Here is a 22,810-nt window from a genome sequence, read left to right on the forward strand (position 1 = left end):
AGGCTGAATGTGTAAATTTCAGAGGGGAAGTGAAAAAAACAAATCAGAGATGCAAAGAGAGTGTATGAGAAGAGACTGGAAGCTAATATAAAAGGGAATCCAAAAGTTTCCTATAATCATATAAATAGTAGAAAGGTGGTAAGAGAAGGGTCGGGACAGATTCAGCACCAAAAATGGGAGTTTTACACATGGGACAGAATTTTTAGCATGGCAGGCAGACGCATGACTGACCTGATCCAGCGTGAAATCATGTGAGATGACGTTGGGTGAGTGTCCCGACATCACCTCATGCTTGCACGATATTTCGGTTGGGGGGCACGTGCAAAAGTTGGAAGTGCACTCACCAACAATTAACAGGGCAATTAAGCCCATTAACGGTGCAATTGTCTGCAATTTTTCATTGCCTGTCCAATCTTATGGTTAGTGGATGGGCGAATCGGCTAAGTGGCCTTTACATTTTCCACCAAACCTCATTTCCGTGAGAATTAAAATTTAAATTAATTTCTCTGGGCAGCATTTTCAGTGGCTAAATTTTCAGGTAATTTATTTTAATGCGTGAACACTTTCTTTCAGCTTCTGAAATCTTTAATTTTGATTTTTCAGTTCTTCAACTCCTGAGGCAGCTCTCTGCCTTCAGGGAGCTTTCTCTCAGTGTTGGCCCGTGCCTGTGTTGACATCAGCGCCTGCCCTCCTCCCACCCCCACCCTGGCAGCACTCCTCAGTGCGTGCTTCAAGCTAGCTGGCCGTTAATTGGCCAGCTAGCATGAAATCGCAGCTGGGGGCCAATCACGGTCAGCGGTCCATTCCCCAGCTGATCCCAGACCCTTCAATTGCACCTGCCCACCGACCTAAAAATTTAGGCCATGGAATCGGGGGCAGGGCTAATATACTAAATTAATATTTTGCATTGGGTCTTTACCAAGGAAGAAGATGCTGCCCAGGTTGTGATGAAAGAGGAGGTAGTTGAGACATTGGATGGGTTAAAAATTGATAAAGAGGAGGTATTAAACAGGGTGGCTGTATTTAAAATTGATAAATCACCATGACTAAAAGAGATGCATCCTAGAATACTGAGGGAAATAAGAGTTGAAATTGAGGAGGAACTGTCCATAATCTTTCAATCCTTCTTAGATACAGGGGTGGTACCAGAGGAGTGGAAAATTGCACCCTTGTACAAAAAAGGGTTTAAGGATAGTTTCTATGCTGAGAAAGCTTTTAGAAGCGATAATTCAGGACAATATGAACAGTCATTTGGATAAATTTGGTTTCATTAAGGAAAACCAACACAGATTTGCTAAGGGCAAATCATGTTTAATTAACTAACTTGCTTGAGATTTTTGATGAGGCAACAGAGATGGCTGATGAAGTTAATGAGATTAATGTGGTGTACATGATTTCCAAAAAGTATTCAATTAAGTTCCACAAAACAGGCCTGTCAGCAAGGTTAAAGCCCATATAATAAAAGGAACGGTGGCAGCATGAATACAAAATTGGCTGAGTGATAGGTAACAGAGAGTAATGGTAAACATTTCTTTTTAGATTAGTGGGATTCCTTAGGGATCAGTGTTAGGGCCTCTACTTCTCTAGATATGTATTAATGATCCAGACTTGGTTGTAAGGGCACAATTTCAGAATTTGCAAATGACACAAAACTTGGAAAGGCAGTGAGGAGGGCAGTGATGGACTTCAAGAGGACATAGACAGGCTGGTGGAATGGGCAGGCCAGTAACAGATAATAATAATAATAACTGCTAATATTAGATATTGATCGGGGAGAAAGGCAGACCATAATTAGAGGAGAGGAAGGTGAGCGCTGGATTAAATCGACTTTCTCAGGCGGATGTAGAAGAATACATGGCAATTTCTTGAAGAAGAGCAGGGAAGTTCTCCCTGGTATCTTGGCTAGCATCAACCAACATCAATAAAAACAAATTATCTGATCATCACCACATTGTTATTTGTGGGAGCTTACTCTGCACAAAATAGCTGTTCTGTTTCAAAAAATACTTCATTGGCTGCAAAGCGTTTTGGGATGTCCAGAGCTAGTGAAAGACAGGATATAAATTTAAGCCCTTTCCTTGCAAATCTTTTTACTTGTTGTGCAAGATGCAGGTTGTTCTCAGCCATTTATTTTTCTTTTCAACCTCCACTTCTAGATCTATGGACAGCTCCTGAGCACCTACGGAAGGAGGGAGTGTCTCAGAAAGGTGACACGTACAGTTACGGCATTATAGGTCAGGAAATCATCTATCGAAGAGAGACCTTCTACATTCAATCATGCAACAGTGTTGCAGGTAATTGATCACCATTGTTTGACTGATTAGGATTATTATGGAAAGTAGGGGGAGATATTGGTAGTGTAGCACGAAGGTACCTTCAACCTGTTGTGTCAATCCTCCCCACTCAGCACAATGGGATCAAATACGGCCCTAAAGTATTGCTTCGCCAACTCCCCTCTCACCTCTTTCGGACCGCACTTGCTCAATGATAATTCTTGCCAGCTAATTCTGCCAAAAAAAAAAAATTTCTGTTGTGGTACTTTCCAAAAGGAGATTTAATCAGACTGAATGCCTATGCTGAATCATAACAGTTTTAACTGAAGACACCTTGAACCTTAGGAATAAGTTAGCCTCTTTTGGACTTTTGTTTTATAGCTATAGTGTTTTATTTCCCTTTGTTCCTGTAAATTGTTCATATGAATAAGTTGAATTTGTTATTTTAGCCTGTTCAACCTTTACATTTGATACTTCCCACCCAGCAGGGGTATTACGTGAATTACAAGATCAGTGAATAGAGGGTGGAAAATTGGACACTTAACCAATCACATAGCCCTCAGCCTTCTCCAAACACCCAGTTTCAGAATGATAGGACAAGAATACAAGAGGTAGGAGCAGGAGAAGACCCGTTGAGCCTGCTCCACCATTCACTACAATCATGGCTCATCTTGGATTTCAACTCCACTTTTCCGCTGCTCCCCATATCCCTCAATTCCCTGAGACAAAAAAATCTGTCTATCTCAGCCTTAAATATATTCAACGATGGAGTATCCAGCACCCTCTCAGATAGAGAATTCCAAAGATTCACACCCCTTTAATTGAGGAACTTTCTCCTCATCCCAGTCCTAAAAGATTGCCTCCTTATCCTGAGACTGTGCTTCCATGTTTTAGATACCCCAGCGGAAACAACCTCTCAGTGTCTACCCTGTCAAGCCTTTCAGAACCTTAGCAGACCCTCCTATAAGGCCTTTTCCTTCTGGTCTCTGAGCTGTCTTCTCTGAGCAAGAGGTTTGAAATACGAGTAAGGAAGTCTTGCTGCAGTTATAGAGGGCTTTATTGAGATCACACCTGGACTACTGTGTAGAGGTTTTGTGTCCTTACCTAAGGATGGATACATTTGCCTTAGAGGGTACCACAAAGATTCACATGATTGATTCCAGGGATGAGTGGGTTGCTCTATCAGGAAAGATAAAGTAGAATGAGCTCATAACTCCTGGAGTTATATTCTCATTCTGCCCATGGCAGGTTGTCATTGGCATAGAACCAGAGAATGAAATAGCACAGAAGGAGATCACTTGGCCGATCAGTGCCAGTGGTGATTCTTTGAAAGAGCTATTCACTAAATCCTACTCCTTCTGTCCTCTCACCATAGCCCAACAAATTCTCCCTCTCCAAATATTTATCCAATTCCCTTTTAAAGTTATTATTGAATCCCCTTCCACCACTCTTTCAGGCAGTGCATTCCCAATCATAACAACTTGCTGTGTAACAAAATTTCCCCTAATTTCCCTTCTGGTTCTTTTGCTAATCACCTTTAAACTACTGATCCTCTCACCACTGAGGAAAGGTCATTGACCTGAAACGTTAGCTCTGTTTCCCTCTCCACAAATGCTGCCTGACCTGCTGAGCATTCCCACCTTTTTCAGTTTTTAATCTCCTACCACTGGAAACTGTGTCTCCTTGTTCACTCCATCAAAGCCCTGATCACCTAGCAAATGGGAGCTCCTGGCAAGAACCCAAACTTTGAAAGGCTGATTTAGAGCTGAGGTATTTTTCAATGCTTCCACCCACGTCTATGAGGGTGAGGCATGTTCACCGGCTTTGTTTAGGTTTTAATCTGTGTTCATCAATAGCAAATCAGACATCAGAAATTAAATTCTGAGCTGTGAATTTCTGAGGGAGAGAGAGGGGGACGAGGAGAGAGATATAGAGGAATGGAGAGAGAGAGTTAGAGACAAATAGAAAGAGAGAGAGAGAGACCCAGGGAGAGAGGGGCAGAGAGGAAGACAGGGTGAGGGAAAGAGAAAGAAGGACAGGGACAGGTGGCGTGAGAGAGAGAGACTGATACGATGAGAGAGAAAGAAATAGAGAGAAAGAAGGACAGGGTGAGAGAGAGATGATTAGAGAGAGAAAGAGAAGAACAGGAAGAGAGATAGGGACTAAGAAGGATGGTGGGGAAGAGAGACAGACAGGGAGAGAAAGAGAGCAAGAGAGGGATGGAAAGAGGAGGAGGGATGGGGAGAGGCTGACAGGGACAGAAAGAGTTGGGTGGGGTGCAGGTGCTGCAAAGAGATAAAGGTTAGGGACCCACTGTATCTGTGCTAGTTCAACCAGTTAGTTAAACCTAGGCATTGAGGTGGCTAGCCCTCTCCTCTGCCTTAAAGTTATTATCGATGCCAACATGGTTGAAAGTATGAGATTTTCAGAAATCCATTTGCTTTTCATCTTGTTTATTCAAATGTGATAACTTGAAACCACTGCATTAATGTTTTGATTCTGTCAATCATTGACCTTTTACCTGTTGCTAAATGGAGTTTTTCTTTTATACTGTTTCTCTAGGGAAGTTAAAGAGAGTGATGTTAACAGATGGGAATGAGCTGTTTCGACCTGATCTCCAACTGGAGACAGCTAATGACAAAGAACTAGAGGTAACAGAGATCAGAACAGTTATAATTAACCCTGTATCTTTCTGGTTCCAAATCTAATTAATGCCTTGTTCCTAGGTCATGCCTGATTTGTCCTCTGTTCCCTCAGGTCCAGTCCAATTAACCCCATGTCTCAGCCTGATTAACCCCCGTGTTTCAGTCTGATAAATCTTGTTATGTTCTTCTTTTCTATTCAATGTAAGCGTACCAATCATACACAAGGATTGGTGAAACAATAATGTGGGTTCTTTATTTGAGGATAAGATTACATACAGATAGAGTTAACTAGGAGACTATGTAAAGTGCACCTGTCTTCTACAAGTCATAGAACTAATACATCACATCCTGTTGAGGTAGGTGATGATTGACAGTAGTTTACGATATGTACCCTTAAAGGTACATGCACATCATATCACAACATCTCTCTTTTTTCTAACTAAAGATTTACTCTCATAGAATCAGACTATTTACATGACTGCAAAACAAAATCACTTTGTGTCTGAATGATTTTTAACACAGAGCAATAAGTTAACAGGTGTCTGAAATGTATCAGCAGTTTGCTTATCTGTCCAGACTTAGTTATGCTGATCTTTGCTGAAGGCTGCTGTATGTTTTCAGAATCTTGGTTAGGGGTGCTTTTTTGTGTTGACCTTTAGGCCCTGTTTTGAGTGCAGTAGGATTACTCAATGTTTCTGGTTGTGGTATTATCCTGATTTGTCATCTGTTTCATCACACTGTCATGCCATTCGGTATTTGTACTTGATACAATCTTGGTTCTGAGCATACACTGATAATTTTTTTTGTTGGATTCCATGTGCCATCAGTTGGGTGTTGTATTTGAACTTTTTGTCCGACGTTCAGGTTAGGTCATTTGTTGTTCCAAGCTGGTCATAGATATCTTTCATCTTCTTTTCGAGTATGCATTGCATACTCCTGAGAATATCAATGAGTGATGATTGGGGAGGTTTGTCCACAGTTGCCTGCTGAATAGTAATTCTACATTGAGAGATGAAGTGTACAAGTTTGGAATTGGAATGCATATTCAGTTCAAACAGTGCCGTGGAGCCTGTTTGCTGATCTGCATTGCAAAGTTAGAGATCTTCTCTAAGTGTAAGTACAGGGTTTGTGATGGTGCTCCTTTTGGTCTTTGGTCCTTGTCATTCTCTTGATGTTTCCATGAATGGTGACCAAGGACAGTCCTTGGACACCGGTAGGCCTGTGATCACTGGACCTGTTGTGTCCACAATATAACACACCTGGGTAAGTTTTTGTAGTGAAACTAGAGCGTAATGGATCCCAGGGACGGGATCTCTGAGCCATCGTATGCAGTTTGGCAGCAGTTGGTTGGATCATCACTTGCCACTTATGTGGATACATACATTTCAATGTACGAAGTGGAAGGATGTTTGCACTTGCACTGGTATCCAGTTTTGCATATAGGTTTTGCTGATCCTTCATCTGTGGGCATATAATCTTGACAGTGGCAAAGGCTTCTATTGGTACCGTTATGCCAATGCATACTTTGATGTTTACCATGCTGAATGTCTGCTCACTTTTTGTGCTGATGTGCTGTCATCCTCATCTTGTAACTTGGCTAGACATTTTGTGGATCTTGTCTTGACGCTGTTTGGTATGCACTCTTGATTGTTTAGAATGCTGTACCGGTCTGGCATCTAGTTGTGGCACTTCACGATGTTGAACCGCTTGTTCTGGCCTTTGCTTTCTGCACTGGCACTTCTAATGTGCTCTGGTGCCACCTGCATCTTTAAAAGCTGGCATTTTCTCGGTGCATGTATAAGACTCCACCACCCGCATTGCTTACTAGGCTTGCGTGCATTGCCTATTATGACAATAGTGGGCGAATTATGCATAGCCTGTAGACTCTGTCTACCCATCAGTATGGCTTCCTCTTGCATCCGCTTTGTAATCGTGCCCCCACGATGTAACCTTTGGGTTGGTCCAAGAGGTCTTTTGGAATGCTTATGTTAGGATAGATGCTATCACAAGCTTAATTAATCTGTCAGCTAGCTCTGCCACTGTGAAGTCACAATCATGCCCCTTTCCTCTGCATTTACTTATACATTGGTTAATGGTCTCTGTCAGTTGTTGCCTAAAGGACATGAATTTCAGATGGTATATTCTGAAGTTGAGCTTCACTTGTAATTGATTACAGAGTGTTTTTTTTTGGATATTTAAGATGGCCATTGGACAGACCTGATGTATAGGCATTTGTTGTCTACAGCAATTTTAATTTTAATGGCTTGCTTATCTGGTTCAGAAATATTGAGGTCCAGAAAACACAGCTCAGCGCATTGTCAGAACAAGATATATTCAAATAGGCGATCCATTGCCTTCCAATTGTGTGTTGGAAATTTTTGTGGTCATCTTTTAGCTTTTTGCAGGGTTTTAAATGCTTTTTGACCGCTATTCAAGTTTCCTGCAGCTCTTTTAATTTAGCTCTGAGTTGCAGTACCTTTAGTGGCCACCGCTTGACTGCCAGAGTGTCATTGTTGAGCTCTTTCTGATTTTTCCCTGGTTGACTCTAAGTTCCACACTCAAAGCAGTGGTTTAGGCAGGAAAATGGCTGCAGGACTTCAAACGTGAAAGCACACAATGAAAGAAACACTTTTACAGAATTCTTCTAGCATTTGGGAGCTGTTACTACTTCTTTGCAACCCAATCTGCAGCACTGAGCTTCCCAAGGCCTCCTGTGGGGACTGTAAGCAGTAATGAATTCTCCCTGTCTGTGGAGTTCTGCTTAAAGCAGCACTTGGAGTCTGCTGTTTAATTTCTATCTTGCTTAAATTTCAAAGCAGGTAGACTTTAATTATTTAAACTCTCCCAGATCTAAACAATCCTACTGGGACCTGATGCCTGCAGCCTGGAGTGGGTGCAATCCCAGAACAAAAGCATGGTGTATGAGGATTCCAATAAAGCTGCAGAATCACTTTCACATGGTCAGTTTTGATAGTTATTTCACTTTCACATTACTTCTGCTGGATATGAAGGGCTGAGGTTTGTTTATTTTTCAGTCAAATCTTCAAAACCCATTCTGCCAATGCGTCGCCATGTTACATACTTCTTCTCCATTCAATGTAAACATACCAATCATATACAAGGATTGGTGATACAATAATGTGGGTTCTTTATTTGAAGATAAAACCATAAAACATGGGAGCAAAAGTAGGCCATTTGGCCCATCAAGTCTGCTCTGCCATTCAATGAGATCATGGCTGATCTGATAATCCTCAACTCCACTTCCCTGCCTTTTCCCCTTAACCCTTGATTCATTCCCTTACTGATTAAAAAATTGTCTATCTCAGCCTTGAATGTACTTAACAACCCAGTCTCTACAGCCCTCTGTGGTAAAGAATTCCACAGATTCAGTACCCTCTGAGAGAAGAAATTTCTCTTCATCTCTGTCTTAAATGGGTGACCCCTTACTCTGAGGTTATGCCCCCCTGGTTCTAGACTCTCCCACAAGGGGAGCTTCTACCATGTTAAGCCCCCTAAGAATCTATTATGTTTCAAAAAGGCAACCTCTCATTCTTCTAAACTCCAATGAGTACAGGCCCAACCTACTCAACCTCTCCTCATAAGAAAATCCCTCCACAACAGGGATCAAACTAGTGAACCTTCTCTGCACTGCCTCCAATGCCATTATATCTTTCCTGAGATAAGGGGACCAAAACTATTCACAGTATTCTAGGTGTGGTCTAACTAGTGCCTTGTATAGTTTTAGCAAAACTTCCCTATTTTTATATTCCATTCCCTTTGAAATAAAGGCCAACATTCCACTTGCCTTCCCTATTACCTTTTGAACTTGTATGCTAGCTTTTTGAGTTTCATGCACGAGGACCCCCAAATCCCTCTGTGCTGCAGCTTTCCGCAGCCTTTCTCCATTTAAATAATATTCAGCTCTTCTATTCTTCCTGCCAAAGCACATAACCTCATTTTTTCCCACATTATATTCCATCTGCCAAGTTTTTGCCCACTCAAACTGTCTATATCCCTCTGTAGACTTTATGTCATCCTCACCACTTGTCTTCCACTTATTTTTGTGTCATCTGCAAACTTGGCAATATTACATTCACTTCCCTCATCCAAGCCATTAATACATGTTGTAGATAATTGTGACCCCATCACTGATCCCTGTGGCACTCCACTAATTACAGGTTGCCATCCTTAAAATGCCCCCTCATCCCAGCTCTCTGTCTTATATTAGTTAGCCGATGGAATGAAGTGGAGGAGAAGCTGGGACAGCCCCTGAATGTTAGTTATGGTACGGTGGAGATAGATGAGCTGGGCAAGGTGCTCACCCCCACCCAGGTGCAGGACCGTCCGGTCAGCATTAACTGGTCTGGATGTGATCCAGACAAACTTTACACTCTGATTCTAACTGACCCAGATGCTCCAAGCAGGAAGGCACCAAAGTTTAGGGAATGGCACCACTTCATTGTGATCAACATGAAGGGAATAACATTAAAAGTGGAGAGATTCAGTCTGACTATGTTGGCTCAGGTCCTCCTAAAGGAACTGGTCTTCACCGCTATGTCTGGCTGGTTTACGAACAATCTCAGCCACTGAAATGTGATGAACAGCGTTTGACCAACCGTTCAGGCGATAAACGTGGGACATTCAAAACTGCAGCATTCCGTAAGAAGTACAACCTAGGTGTACCAGTGGCAGGGACATGCTACCAGGCAGAATGGGATAACTATGTCCCAAAACTCTATGAACAGTTATCTGGAAAGTAATTTGCAAAATCCTAACTAGATTTGTTTTTCTTTTTACAAAAAATATGTATTTCCTCATAACTGTCATAGCAACACTTGTTTGGCTGTATGGAGCCTGAAACAATATTATTGATGCACAGTTACTTTTGGTTCTATACCCCTAAATAAATGTCAAAGTTCAGTTTTTTGCACCTGAACTGAAAGTACAAGGAAAAGTACAGGTGCCAATTTGATTTTACGTTTACAATAAATTATTCATGACATGGAAAAAAAAATTAGTTAGCCGATCCTCTATCCATGCTAATATGCTATCCCCAATAACATGAATTCTTACCTTATTAAGTAGCCCTATGTGCGATGCTTATTGAACAACTTTTGGAAATCCAAATGTATTACATCTACTGGTTCCCTTTTATCTTTCCTGTTTGTTACCTCCTCAAAGAATTCTAACAAAGTTGTCAGGCATGATTTCCCCCTTCAAGAAGCCATGCTGACTCTGCTTGATTATAGTATGCATTTCTAGATGCTCAGCTATTGCATTCTTTATAATAGACTAACATTTTCCCAGTGATGAATGTTAAGTTAACTGGCCTATAGTTACCAGTTTTTTGTCTCCCTCTCCTTTTGAATAAGAGTGTTACATTGGCAGTTTTCCAATTCTCTGGGATTTTTTTCCAGAATCTAAGTATCCTTGGAAGATTACTACCAGTACATCCACTATCCTTGTAGCTACTTCCTTCAATATGCTAAGATGCAACCCATCAGGTCCTTTAGCCCCAATATTTTCCCTAGTATTTTTTCTTTGGTGACAGTTATTGTATTTATTTCCTCCCCCACTTTTGCCCTTTGATTATTTAGTATTTTTGGAATGCTATTACTGTATTCTACTGTGAAGACTGATGCAAGTATTTATTCAACTCCTCTGCCATTTCCTGGTTCCCCATTATTATTTCCCCAGCCTCATTCTCTAAGGGGTCTATGCTCAAGTTAGCCTCTATCTTTCTTTTTTATATACTTAAAGAAGCTGTCACTGTCTGTTTTTATATTACTTGATAGTTTACTCTCTATTTTCTCCCTCTGTATTTTTTTTTAGTTGTTTTTTGGTCATCTTTTGTTGGTTTTTAAAACTTTCCCAATCCTCGGGCTTACCACTAACCTTTGCTACATTGTATGTTTTTTCTTTCAATTTGATACTATCCTTAACTTTTTTGGTTAACCATGGTTGATCCCCTTTCTAGAATCCTTCTTCCTCACTGGGATATATCTTTGTTCTGAGTCATGATCTATTTTCTTAAACATCTGCCATTGTTCATCAACCGTCTTTTCTGCTAAACTCCTTTCCCAGTCCACTCCAGCCCACTCTGCTCTCATTCTACCACTGCTGCTTCCAGACTGACTACAAGTCATAGAACTAATACATCATATCCTGTCGAGGTAGGTAATGATTAATAGCAGTTTAGGATATGCTCCCTTAAAGGTGCGAGCGCATCATTTTGCAACATGTGTTCCAGTCTGATTAACCCTATGTCACAGTCTGATGAACCCCTTGGCCCAGTTTGATTAACCACTTCTGTCTGATTCCAGGTATATGGGCTGATCAAGAGCTGCTGGGAAGAAGATCCAGAAAAACGACCAGACTTTAAGAAAATTGAGGCTACACTGGGCAAAATATTCAGGTTGGTGGACATGGGTGAAATCTGTACTCCAACACAGTAACTGCATCCCAGCACAGAGAAGGAATTGTATCTCATAGTGTTGCAGTGACACAGAATCGCATATGAGGCAATTTATAGGTGTCAATTAACATAAGAAAATCTTAAATTAGTAGACCATTTAGTCCCTCGAACCTGCTCTGCCATTCAGTTAGATCGTAGTTGATCTGTATAAGTCCATCCACCTGCCTTGATTCTGCAACCCTTAATTAATAAATATTTTGAAATTTGCAATTGCTCCCCACACCCGCCCCCCCCCAACCAAACCCTGCGCCCTGCAGCCTCAACAGTTTTTGAGTGCGAGAATTCCAGAATTCCACTAACCTTTAATAAGCTGGATGGATATGGATCTGGAACAGGAACAGAGCAGATGGATCTGGTTGAACAGGTTGTCAAACGTTAGACTCCCTGAGCCATTCTTGATCACTTTTACATAGCTCTCCATTCACTCCACTTCCCTCTGTCTCATGACATCCAATGTGATTATGACTATGGTAACTGTTTCCTCCTCGTGCTTCTTAACCTGCCCGCAACCTTCAACATGGTTGAGCATGCCATCCACCTCCGACTCCATTCTTCCATCAGCCACCTGGGTGGAGCTGAATTTGCCTGATTCCATTCTTCTCTGACCAGTCATAGCCAGAGTATCACTGACAATGGCTTCTCTTCTCAGGTAAAAGCAAAGTACTGCGGATGCTGGAAATCTGAAAGAAAAACAGAAAATGCTGGAAAAACTCAACAGATCTAACAGCATCTGTGGAGAGAAAAAAAACAGAGTTAATGTTTCGAGCTCCTTATGACTCTGCCCTGAAGAAGAGTCATAAGGACTCGAAACGTTAACTCTGTTTTTTTTCTCTCCACGAGGCTGTTAGACCTGCTGAGTTTTTCCAGCATTTTCTGTTTTTGTTTCTCTTCTCAGTCCTGCACAGTTACATCTAGTGTCCCCCCCACAGGATATATGCTTGGCCCTCCCACTCCTATTTCTCATCTCCATGCTTCCCCTTGGCAACACCATCCAAAAACACAACATCAGGTACCATATGTATGCTGACGACACCCAGCTCTACCACACCACCACCTCTCTCCGCCCCTCCATTGTCTCTAAATTGTCAGACTGTTTACCTGAGAGCCACTATTGGATGAACAGAAATTTCTTCCAGTTAAACATTGGGAAGACCAAAGCCATTGTCTTTAGTCCCTGCTACAAACTCTATTCCCTAGCCACTGACTCCCTTTTCCTGGGAGCTGCCTGAATTGAACCAGATTGATCGCAGGTTTGGTGTCGTATTTGACCCTGAGACGAGCTTCTAATCTCATCTTCGTGCCATCGTTAAGACTGCCCATTTCTACCTCCAGAGCCACCTGACTCTGCTCCTACCTCAGCTCACCTGCTACTGAAACCCTCATCCATGACTTTGTTAGGTATGAATTTGATTATTCTAACACATTTCTGGTCAGACTTCCAGCTTCCACCCTTCCTAAACTTGAGCTTATCCAAAACTCTACTACCCATATCCTAATTCACACTAAGTCCTAGTCACCCGTCACCCCTGTGTTTGCTGGTTTACATTGACTCCCTATTGATTTGGTTTCAAAATCTTCATCCTTCTTTTCAAATCCCTCCATGGCCTCACCTGCTCTATCACTGTAAACTCCTCTAGCCCTACAATTCATTGAGACACCTGCACTCCTCTAATTCTACCCTCTTGCACATTTGCAATTTTCATCGCTCCACCAATGGTGCCGTACTTTCAACGGCCTTTGCTTTAAGCTAAGAATTTCCTCCAAAATTCTCCCTGCCTTTCTCTTCTTCTTGAAGGCACTCCTTTGACCAAATTTGTGGTTATCTATCCTAATAGCTTAGAACATAAGAACAAGGAGCAGGTGTAGGCAATTCAGCCCCTCAAGCCTGTCCCGCCATTCATTACAATGGCTGATCTCATTTTGGCCTCAACTCCAATTTCCCGCTCTCTCCCCATATCCTTTCAGTCCATTACTAATAAAACCCTGTCTATCTCCTCCTTAAATTTATCAGCGTCCCGGCATCCACTGCACTTTGAGGTAGTGAATTCCACAGATTCACGACCCTTTGAGAAAAGTAATTAGTCTCAAAGTTAGCTCAATAACATTCCTGTGAAGCACTTGGGGGCCTTTTCCTACAATTGCTTTATAACCAGTTAAATACTTTTCAAATGTAATCATTGGTATACATAGGAACAGCCAATTTATGCACAACAAGCTCCCACAAGTGGAAATGTGATAGTGGCCAGATAATCTGTCGTAATGATATTGTTTGAGGGGTAATAAATAGACCACACTGGACATGGACAAGGCACAATCCTGGGTGCCTCAATCTTGATTATGTGCTTAAATCTTTGGAGTTGGATTTGAACCCATGATCTTCAGGTCCAGAGGCGAGAGCTACCCACTGAATCATACTGCCTCCTTCTGGATTCTATATTGGATGTCTAATTGAATATTCTACATGTCCAAATTTGATGGCCATGCCAGGTTTATTCTTCATCAACTGCTTAATCCAGGTGCTAGAGTGAGGCACAGATGTATGCCTGAAAGTGAGGTGCTTTCCGTCTCAGACTAGTCCTGCTTCATGATGGATTGAGGCTACAATCATTTTCCTTCGTTTCTTATCAAAAATCTGGCCTGCAGCTCAATCCTGATCTTGTGTATTATTATGACACAGCCGATGGTAAAGGCTGAGTTGCTCAAATCCTAGAGGGAAACTTGAAACAACTCTCATAACCCATTTTTGCAATTTGTATGTTTCGAGATGCAGACTTTGAATTCAGTGATAATAAGACCACTGAGTCTGAAAAGGTGTTTTTTATAAACCTAAATTAAACATTTATTAATACAAGAAAAATTGTAAGCACGTACACATGTCTACAAAATTACTACTATATAAACTACAAAAATCCCCTAATTAATTGAATTCTCAATTACACCCCCGTTAAGGCAACAGTAAGACTCATAGATTTAAAAGACCCCAGGCAAAGCACATTTGACCTTAGAAATTCAAAATAAGGTTCCTTGCAAGTTGGTTCCTTGCAGACACAGTTGGAGGTGTACAGGCTGGTTAGATTTTAAATGCCTCTGCCTTACACACACACAAACTCCTTTCTGTTTATACCCAGCTTTTCCTTTGAATGTAAATTTTCCATTGTATCACTAGGCTCTAAAGGTTACTTCGTCTAACAATAATACCATTTCATTCCACCAATTTCATTAGTAAACTGAAAAAAACCCCACATTCTTTAGCATCTTCTAGCTAGGTGCGAGATTTGACCCATTGTTTTGAATGCTTTATTTAAAAATGCAAATTGCCCCCTTGACACCTATGTTTCTAAACTTCTCCATGTTTATCTAATTACCATTTCAAACCTACTTCTTTCTATACATCAAAGCCCCTACACCATCTGGCTTTAATCCAATTAAGATACAGACAGACACACAAATTGACACAGACCCTACTAGAACTCTGCTTAAAAAAAATAATTTCCAATAACGTTATCGCCATTAATCTCTTCATGACAATATGGGCAGAAGGAAACCTTTCTATCCCATGTGTTGAAATTACACACCATGAAAGGGAACTTATTGTTAACTTACCTGTTTCGTCACCATCAGGCTATCATTATCATTGAAGGAAGGCGAGAAAGATCAAAATTCCCCTTCATGGTACGACCCTGAGAGTCACTGTCCTATCAATAGCTGGCCTCCACTTGCACTCCCATTGATATCAATCAACAATTGGGAAGTAGACCCCTAATATCTTTGAGATGGTCCCTTTGAGATTTCCTATTGATCTATGGAATCCATAATTCCCCCCTCTCAGGGCATCAGCATCAGATCCCACTGCTCAGCCTCGTGTTCACGATGGTGAGCAGATCTTTAAGTGAGTGTGCCAATGCCACAGTGTGGTTTGGGACATGGAAATTGACTTCCAGGCACATTATGGGATGCTGTAGTCAGGTTTCCATTGAATCTTTTACAGCACATTCCACAGTGAAACGGACAAGAGCTACATGGACACGCTGATCCGCCGACTCCAGATGTACTCGAAGAACTTGGAGCACTTGGTAGAGGAGAGAACAGTCCTGTACAAGGCCGAGCGTGACAGGGCAGATCAGCTCAACTACATGCTGCTGCCAAAGTGAGCAAGATCAGTCTTTGTCTGTCTTGTTTTTTTTGGATCTCTATCGTCTTTATTCCTTGTTCACCACAGTTTTATTTCTGCTTATTTATCAGACTCTCTATCTATCCTGCAAGTTATTTAGCTGCCTATCCGTATGTTTGATTCACTGCCCATGCAACATTTATCTTGATTGTCTATCTCACAGTTTGATTGTCTGTCTCGATAGATATTAAGTGGATCCTAAGCCAGAAGGTGAAGTATGAAATTAAACAAAAATCCTTTTCTTGATAGTCAATTTAGTTACAGATTGCAGAATTACATATGTCTACCTCATATCTACTAATACCCACTGTCCCAGGATTTTTCCTTTATACTTTTTTGAGTAAATGAAAAACAAATAATAATAAACAAATTAAATCACTGACGGCCCCTTAAATGGGCACTGTAACAGAAAACATTTTTAAAAGAAAGTTAATTGCCTAATTTAAAACTCAATTCACAATTGCCCTTGAGAAGGTAGTGGGGATCCACCTTCTTGACTGCTACAGTCCAGCCAGTATAGGTACATCCACAGTGCTGTTAGGAAGGGAGCTACAGGATTTTGATCCAGTGACAGTGAAGGAACTGCAATAATATTCCAAGTCAGTTTGGTGAGTGGCTTGGAGGGGAACTTGCAGGTGATGGTGTTCCCATGCATCTGCTGCCCTTGTCCTTCTGGGTGGTAGAGGTCACATGTTTAGAAAGTGCTGTTGAAGAAGCCTCAGTGAGTTGCTGCAATGCATCTTGTAGTTGCTGCACACTGCTGCCACTGTGCTTTGGTGGTGGAGGGAATGAATGTTGAAGGTGGTGGATGGGGTGCCAGTCAAGTGGGCTGCTTTGTCCTGGATGGTGTTGAGCTTCTTGAGTGTTATTTATTTATTTAACAAATGCAAATCCCTGAAGCCAGGCGATAGCCTCCTCATTTGCTGAGTTTGAGGTGATTAGTCCACCACTTAGCCTGTAGAGGCGACACTTTAGGTAATGTGCAGCATTGTTTGTGCCTCTCCACAAGTGCATGAGGGGCTTGCACTGGTCCCCGGCGATGGAGGTTGGCTGCACAGGGTCCCTAGCCTGTCCTGAACCTGTTTAGCAAGGACCACTGTTGCTGTGGCCATTCAAAGCCTATTGCTTGACAGCTGGGATTTTTCACAAGGAACTTGTTAGTGAATCCCTGTGTTTCCCATTCCTTGATCTGAAGAATGTCTACTGGTGGATCTTGCTCAGAAAGGGTGCTCGTTATGGGGCACCGAGATGGAAGGCAGGTGGGTTGAACAGATCATCATTGGTGACAAAGTGAGGTGCAGCATGGATGGTTTCAACCTATGCACCCAGACAAGTGCAGTGTAGGGCACTGCATAAATTAGTAACCTTATTAGCAATCTGTTCAATCTCATCTTGCTCAATTGTGGGACTGTGTTGATACTTTTGGAAATGAAAACTGGCATAACCTTGAGTTTAATATACGTTTAGAGAAACTCGATAAATATCTTACCTATCTTTAATTTACCTGTAAGTTGACATCCCAAATTTGGCCCTTGTTGCACCTCTGTCTCAGGTATATAAATAGTCGTTTGGTCGTACAGAACTTAAGTTTCACTGAAAACAGAGACATGCTGAAGCTTTCCATCTTGCACTCATCAGCACACTTCACAATAATACCAATATAAGGGGAAAACAACAATTTATACAGTATGAGAAGAGTGTTGATTGGTTGGCAAGTGGACTCTGATTGGTACAGACATTGCATTGGAGAATGCACCAATTGATGGTGACTGATATTTAACTGCCAAGCATTATTAGAAATTTAAACTAGGTAGCTTGACCCTGATTGGTCAAGGCATTGCCCTGAGGAATGTGTCAGCAAATGGCTGTCACTTATTTTGTTTAACTGAAACAGGTGCAATGTGTGTAACTATTTCAGAGTCAAACATTTAAACTAAATGAGGGATAAAGTAAACACAGCCCCTAAGTTAGGTTAGCTGTAAAACCAAAGACAAAGTTTAAAGAAAACTTACAAACATTAAATCAAAATGTGATTAAGAGGGTCGTTAAAGCACCCCCACACCCGCAGTGCCCACCGAGCACGGAAAGCCTTGACGGTGCCGGCAGACACCATGTGCTCTCTCTCCAGGGACACCCGGTCGTGAACGTAGCCACGGAAGAGGGGCAAACAGTTGGATGGGACAATCCTCTCGATCGCTCATTGCCTGGACCTGTTAATCGCTAACTTGGCCAAGCTCAGGAGCAGGTTCATGAGGAGGTCCTCCTGCTTCCAGGCACCCCCTCCGCACCAGGTGACCATAGCAAACAAAACAGTAATAAAAGGTTCTTTAAATAACTGAAAAGGGAGTGCAGCCTACAACAATTAACATAAACGTGGTCCACAGACTCCACAAGACCGCAAAAAGGGCAGGTATCTTGGGAGTCCGTGAACCGACACTGTACGATTGTAGGGGACCGCTGCGTGCAACACCCTCCACCCCAGGTCCCCGATGGAAAGCAGGAGGACACCTCCATAGAGGGCCTCCCAATGGGGACCTCCACTGCTGGACGGCAACAAGGCACGCCGGGGCATGTCCGGGTGGCGGGCGAGGGCAAGGAAGTGAAGGGTGTGCAGCAGCAGTCCGTACAGGGAACTCCTCCACGCTGTGCTAAATGACACGGAGGGCATTTTCCTGAAGCAGCTCATATTTTGGCGGGGCACCGGCTCCCAACGGAGGGTTCGGGGCTTGGAGCCAATGTGGAATTCCTTTCAAACAGGAGAACGCTCAGACAGAAGACCACCATGCATCTGGGCCACCTCGAGATCCAGTATAATGTTGGGGCCGAGCACGACCGTCCTAAGGTCTTGAATGGCATTGGCCCCGAGCTGGACGCCCACGGACACACGACGCGCCAACTCCTGTGGAATCATCCAGCCCACTCCTCTGCCACTCAGCACGTCCCCGATCCTGGTCACCCCGGCAGCCACAGCCCTCCTCTCCACCAACCACTGAAACAGATGGAGAGGCGGATTCCTGAGCAGCGGCTCTCTGACAGTAGCCGCTACTCCTGATGGGGGAGAGCTGCGTCACGAGGCGACAATGTTCCAGACTTTGATCAGGTCCTGGTAAAAGACGGGCAATGCCTGCAAGGAGCCATGAAGGCCCCTCAGCTCTATAAACAGGAGCCGCACATCATAATTCAGGCCGTGCACCTGGCCGAAGAAAGACGTCGCCAGGGCACACCATCTCGGAGGGGGCTCGACATAAAGGTATCACTGCAGGGCCTGAAGGTGGAAAGTTGCCACCTGGGTGCGAAGGCACACCAGCGCCTGACCGCCCTCCCTAAGCGGGAGACTCAGAACCTCAGCAGTGACCCAGTGCAGTCTTTTGCCCCAGAAGAAGTCGACAAGCATTCACTGGATTTTCGTGACAAAATCCGGGGGGTGCAATATGTGTACACGTTCTTTCTGTCTGCAAAGATCAGGGCCCTGAGTATTAATATATGTAGTTTCCAGTACACCCAAATGCACCACACTGTGAGTCAGACTGCCAATCTTAAATTGGTTGTCAGTGTAATTCGTAGCACACTGAAGATTATTTAGCAAATGTGGTCCAAGCACGGAATCACATCTAATGTTGAGCACTGTGTTTTGAGTTTTGCAAGCACGGGCTGCTTGGGTACGGTCTATACCTCGCCCATTGTAAACAATGGCTGGGACATGCTGTTTGATACAATCTGCTAGTCTCTGGGACGTGTGGCCTACATACTTCGCAGCACACTGGCACTGAAATTCATATACCATATTACTAATTTGTGTGATAGGCAAAACATCTTTTTGGCTTGACAGCAGCATCCTGTTGGTGGCAAATACCACTGCATACTTGAGGTGTGAAATAGCTAGCTTCACCTGTTGCTCAAAGTTTTGAGATACATTGCCCTTCCAGGGTAATCTGTGGTAGACTGGGCACTTTTCAGGGCTGAAAGTGATGGTCTTAGGCCCGTTTGTGAGTTTGGGTGATATATAGTGTGAGATGATCTGATCAGGGTAGTCATTATCCTGCAGGATGCCTTTGATGCCCCTATTTCAGCATCACATTGCATGATGAGCAAAGGGCTTAGGCTCTGTTTACAAGGTCACTGATAAGACCGATCTTATAGAGTGTGGAACTATATGATTTACAATGTATATTGACCAGTGAAAGTAGGTTTGCAACAGACAGTGGTAGAAATCTCCTGTCAGATTTCTGAACTAGTAAATCAAGGAAAGGGAGTTCATTTGACTGCTCAATTTCAAAATTGAATTAAACCCAAGATTGTGCCTTTTTTTCATTTCCAAACATATCGATAATGCTAAAATGAAACAGTCCCACGATCGAGCGAGCGTTTACGTGAGGTGAGATTGAACAGATTGGCAATAGGGTTAAAAACAAAAAAACTGCGGATGCTGGAAATCCGAAACAAAAACAGAATTACCTGGAAAAACTCAGCAGGTCTGGCAGCATCGGCGGAGAAGAAAAAAGTTGACGTTTCGAGTCCTCATGACCCTTCGACAGAACTTGAGTGAATCCAAGAAAGGGGTGAAATATAAGCTGGTTAAAGGTGTATGGGGTGGGGGGGGGGTGGTGGGGTGTGTGGTTTGGGCTGGGGGAGAGAAGTGGAGGGGGTTGGTGTGGTTGTAGGGACAAACAAACAGTGATAGAAGCAGATCATCAAAAGATGTCACAGACAACAGAACAAAAGAACACATAGGTGTTAAAGTTGGTGATATTATCTAAACGAATGTGCTAATTAAGAATGGATGGTAGGGCGATCAAGGTATAGCTCTGTGGGGTTGGGGGTGCATAAAAGATTTAAAAATATTTAAAAATAATGGAAATAGGTTGGAAAAGAAAAATCTATATAATTTATTGGAAAAAACAAAAGGAAGGGGGAAGAAACAGAAAGGGGGTGGGGATGGAGGGGGGAGGTCAAGACCTAAAGTTGTTAAATTCAATATTCAGTCCGGAAGGCTGTAAAGTGCCTAGTAGGAAGATGAGGTGTTGTTCCTCCAGTTTGCATTGAGCTTCACTGGAACAATGCAGCAAGCCAAGGACAGACATGTGGGGAAGAGAGCAGGGTGGAGTGTTAAAATGGCAAGCGACAGGGAGGTTTGGGTCATTCTTGCGGACAGACCGCAGGTGATCTGCAAAGCGGTCGCCCAGTTTACGTTTGGTCTCTCCAAAAACTGCTTGCTGGACTTGTGTAAGAGCAATGAGCTACTGCGTGTTATACATGACAGGGTTCATCCTCACGGTTCGCTATGTCCACATACGTATGGGCTGCCCACGACACACAAAAGTGACGTCCCTTTATACCCTACCTTATCTATGACCGGTTCTGCACAACATGAATTGGCCAAATGACTGGGAGAATTGTTACAACCAGTTTTGAGCAAGTTTTCCACATACATGGTGAAGGAATCCTTCACATTTGCGAAGGCCATACAGGACTTGCATATCGATAGCAATGCTGTGTCCATGTGCTCATTTGACATTGCAACTTATTCACCAATGTTCCACTTAAGGAAGCTATAGATATTTGCACTGCAGCACTATACCATGGCAACCTATACCTGCCACCATTGTGAAACTGTATTCATTGTACTTATGAACCTGGCAAATCATGCAGTTATGGTGTTGGTTTTAATGACACCATAATGATGCCCAAATAGATGGTGTTGCCATTAGGATCCACTCTAGGCCTAGCTGTCGCAAACATCTTTGTTGGCTTCCATGAGAAATGTGTCTTCGATGGAATGACACCTAACCTCCTGCCTCTCGCATATTTCTGATATGTGGATGATATTTTTGTTATATTTAAATCCGCAGCTGCATGTAATAATTTCCTTACATGTCTTAATGTGCTCAAATTCACTTTGAAATGGAATATTCAAATGAACTCCCCTTCCTTGATGTACTAGTTGAGAAATCTGCCAGAGGGTTCTCTACCACAGTCTGCTGCAAACCTGTCTTCACTGGTCAATATATGTGTTGGGATTCTTACAGTTCCATATGCTATAAGATTGGTCTTATCAGCAATCTTGTAACCAGGGTCAGAGCGATTTGCTCACCATGCAAGCTTGATGCTGAAATACATATGAACATAGAAATTAGGAGCAGGACTAGGCCACTTGGCCCCTCAAGCCTGCTCTGCCATTTAATAAGATCATGACTGATCTGAATGTGACCTCAACCCCATATTCCTGCCTACCCCCTGATAACCTTTCACCTCTTTGTTAATCAAGAAGCTATCTAGCTCTGCCTTAAAAATATTCAAAGACTCTGCTCCCACTGCCTTTTGAGGAAGAAAGTTCCAAAAAATCACAACCTTCTGAGAGAAAAAAATCTCTCCTTATCTCTTAAATGAGATCCCTTATTCTTAAACAGTGACCCCCTAGTTCTAGATTCTCCCACAAGAGGAAACATCCTCTCCACATCCACCCTGTCAAGACCCCTCAGGACCTTAGAGGTGACTTAATTGACACCTTTTACTCTTCTAAATTCCAGTGGATCCAAGCTTACCCTGTCCAGTCGTTCCTCATAAGACAACCCGCCTGTTCCTGGTATTAGTTTAGTAAACCTCTGAACTGCTTCTAGCGCATTTACATCCTACCCTAAATAAGGAGACCAGTACTGTACACAGTACTCCAGATGTGGTCTCACCATTGCCCTGTACAACTGAAGCATAACCTCCCCACTTTTGTTTCAATTCCCCTCACCATAAATGATAACATTCTATTAGCTTTCCTAATTACCTGCTGTACCTGCATACTAACCTTTTGTGATTCATGCACCAGGACATCCAGATCTCTCTGAATCTCAAAGCTCTGCAATCTCTCACCATTTAGATAATGAGCTTCTTTTTATTCTTCCTGCCAAAATGAATAATTTCACATTTGCACACATTATATTCCATTTGCCAGAACTTTACCCACTCACTTAACCTATCTATGTCACTTTGTAACCTCCTTATGTCCTTTTCACAATTTACTTTCCTACCTATCTTTGTGTCATCAGCAAATTTAGCCACCATTCCTTCTGTCCCTCCATCCAAGTCATTTATATAAATTGCAAAAAGTTGAGGCCCCAGCACTGATCCCTGTGGCACACCACTCATTACATCCTGCCAACCAGAAAAAGACCCATTTATGTCAACTCTCTGCTTCCTGTTAGCTAGCCAATCTTCCACCCATGCCAATATGTTACCCCCTATACCATGGTCTTTT

At 42.7% G+C, this 22,810-nt stretch overlaps 1 protein-coding gene and 1 pseudogene across 1 annotated transcript in view; both read left to right on the plus strand.

The window, feature by feature from the left end:
- Positions 1-22,810, plus strand: part of LOC121271602 (heat-stable enterotoxin receptor-like) — a 113,080-nt gene that overhangs the window by 74,715 nt on the left and 15,555 nt on the right. The window contains exons 18-21 of the mRNA XM_041177638.1: positions 2,157-2,294; positions 4,836-4,924; positions 11,242-11,333; positions 15,382-15,540. Coding sequence (XP_041033572.1) covers positions 2,157-2,294; positions 4,836-4,924; positions 11,242-11,333; positions 15,382-15,540 — 478 coding nt within the window. The remainder of the gene's footprint in view (positions 1-2,156; positions 2,295-4,835; positions 4,925-11,241; positions 11,334-15,381; positions 15,541-22,810) is intronic.
- LOC121271638 lies at positions 6,211-9,932 on the plus strand (annotated as a pseudogene).

This window comes from Carcharodon carcharias, chromosome 31 (assembly GCF_017639515.1).
Source record: "Carcharodon carcharias isolate sCarCar2 chromosome 31, sCarCar2.pri, whole genome shotgun sequence".
NCBI lineage: Eukaryota > Metazoa > Chordata > Chondrichthyes > Lamniformes > Lamnidae > Carcharodon > Carcharodon carcharias.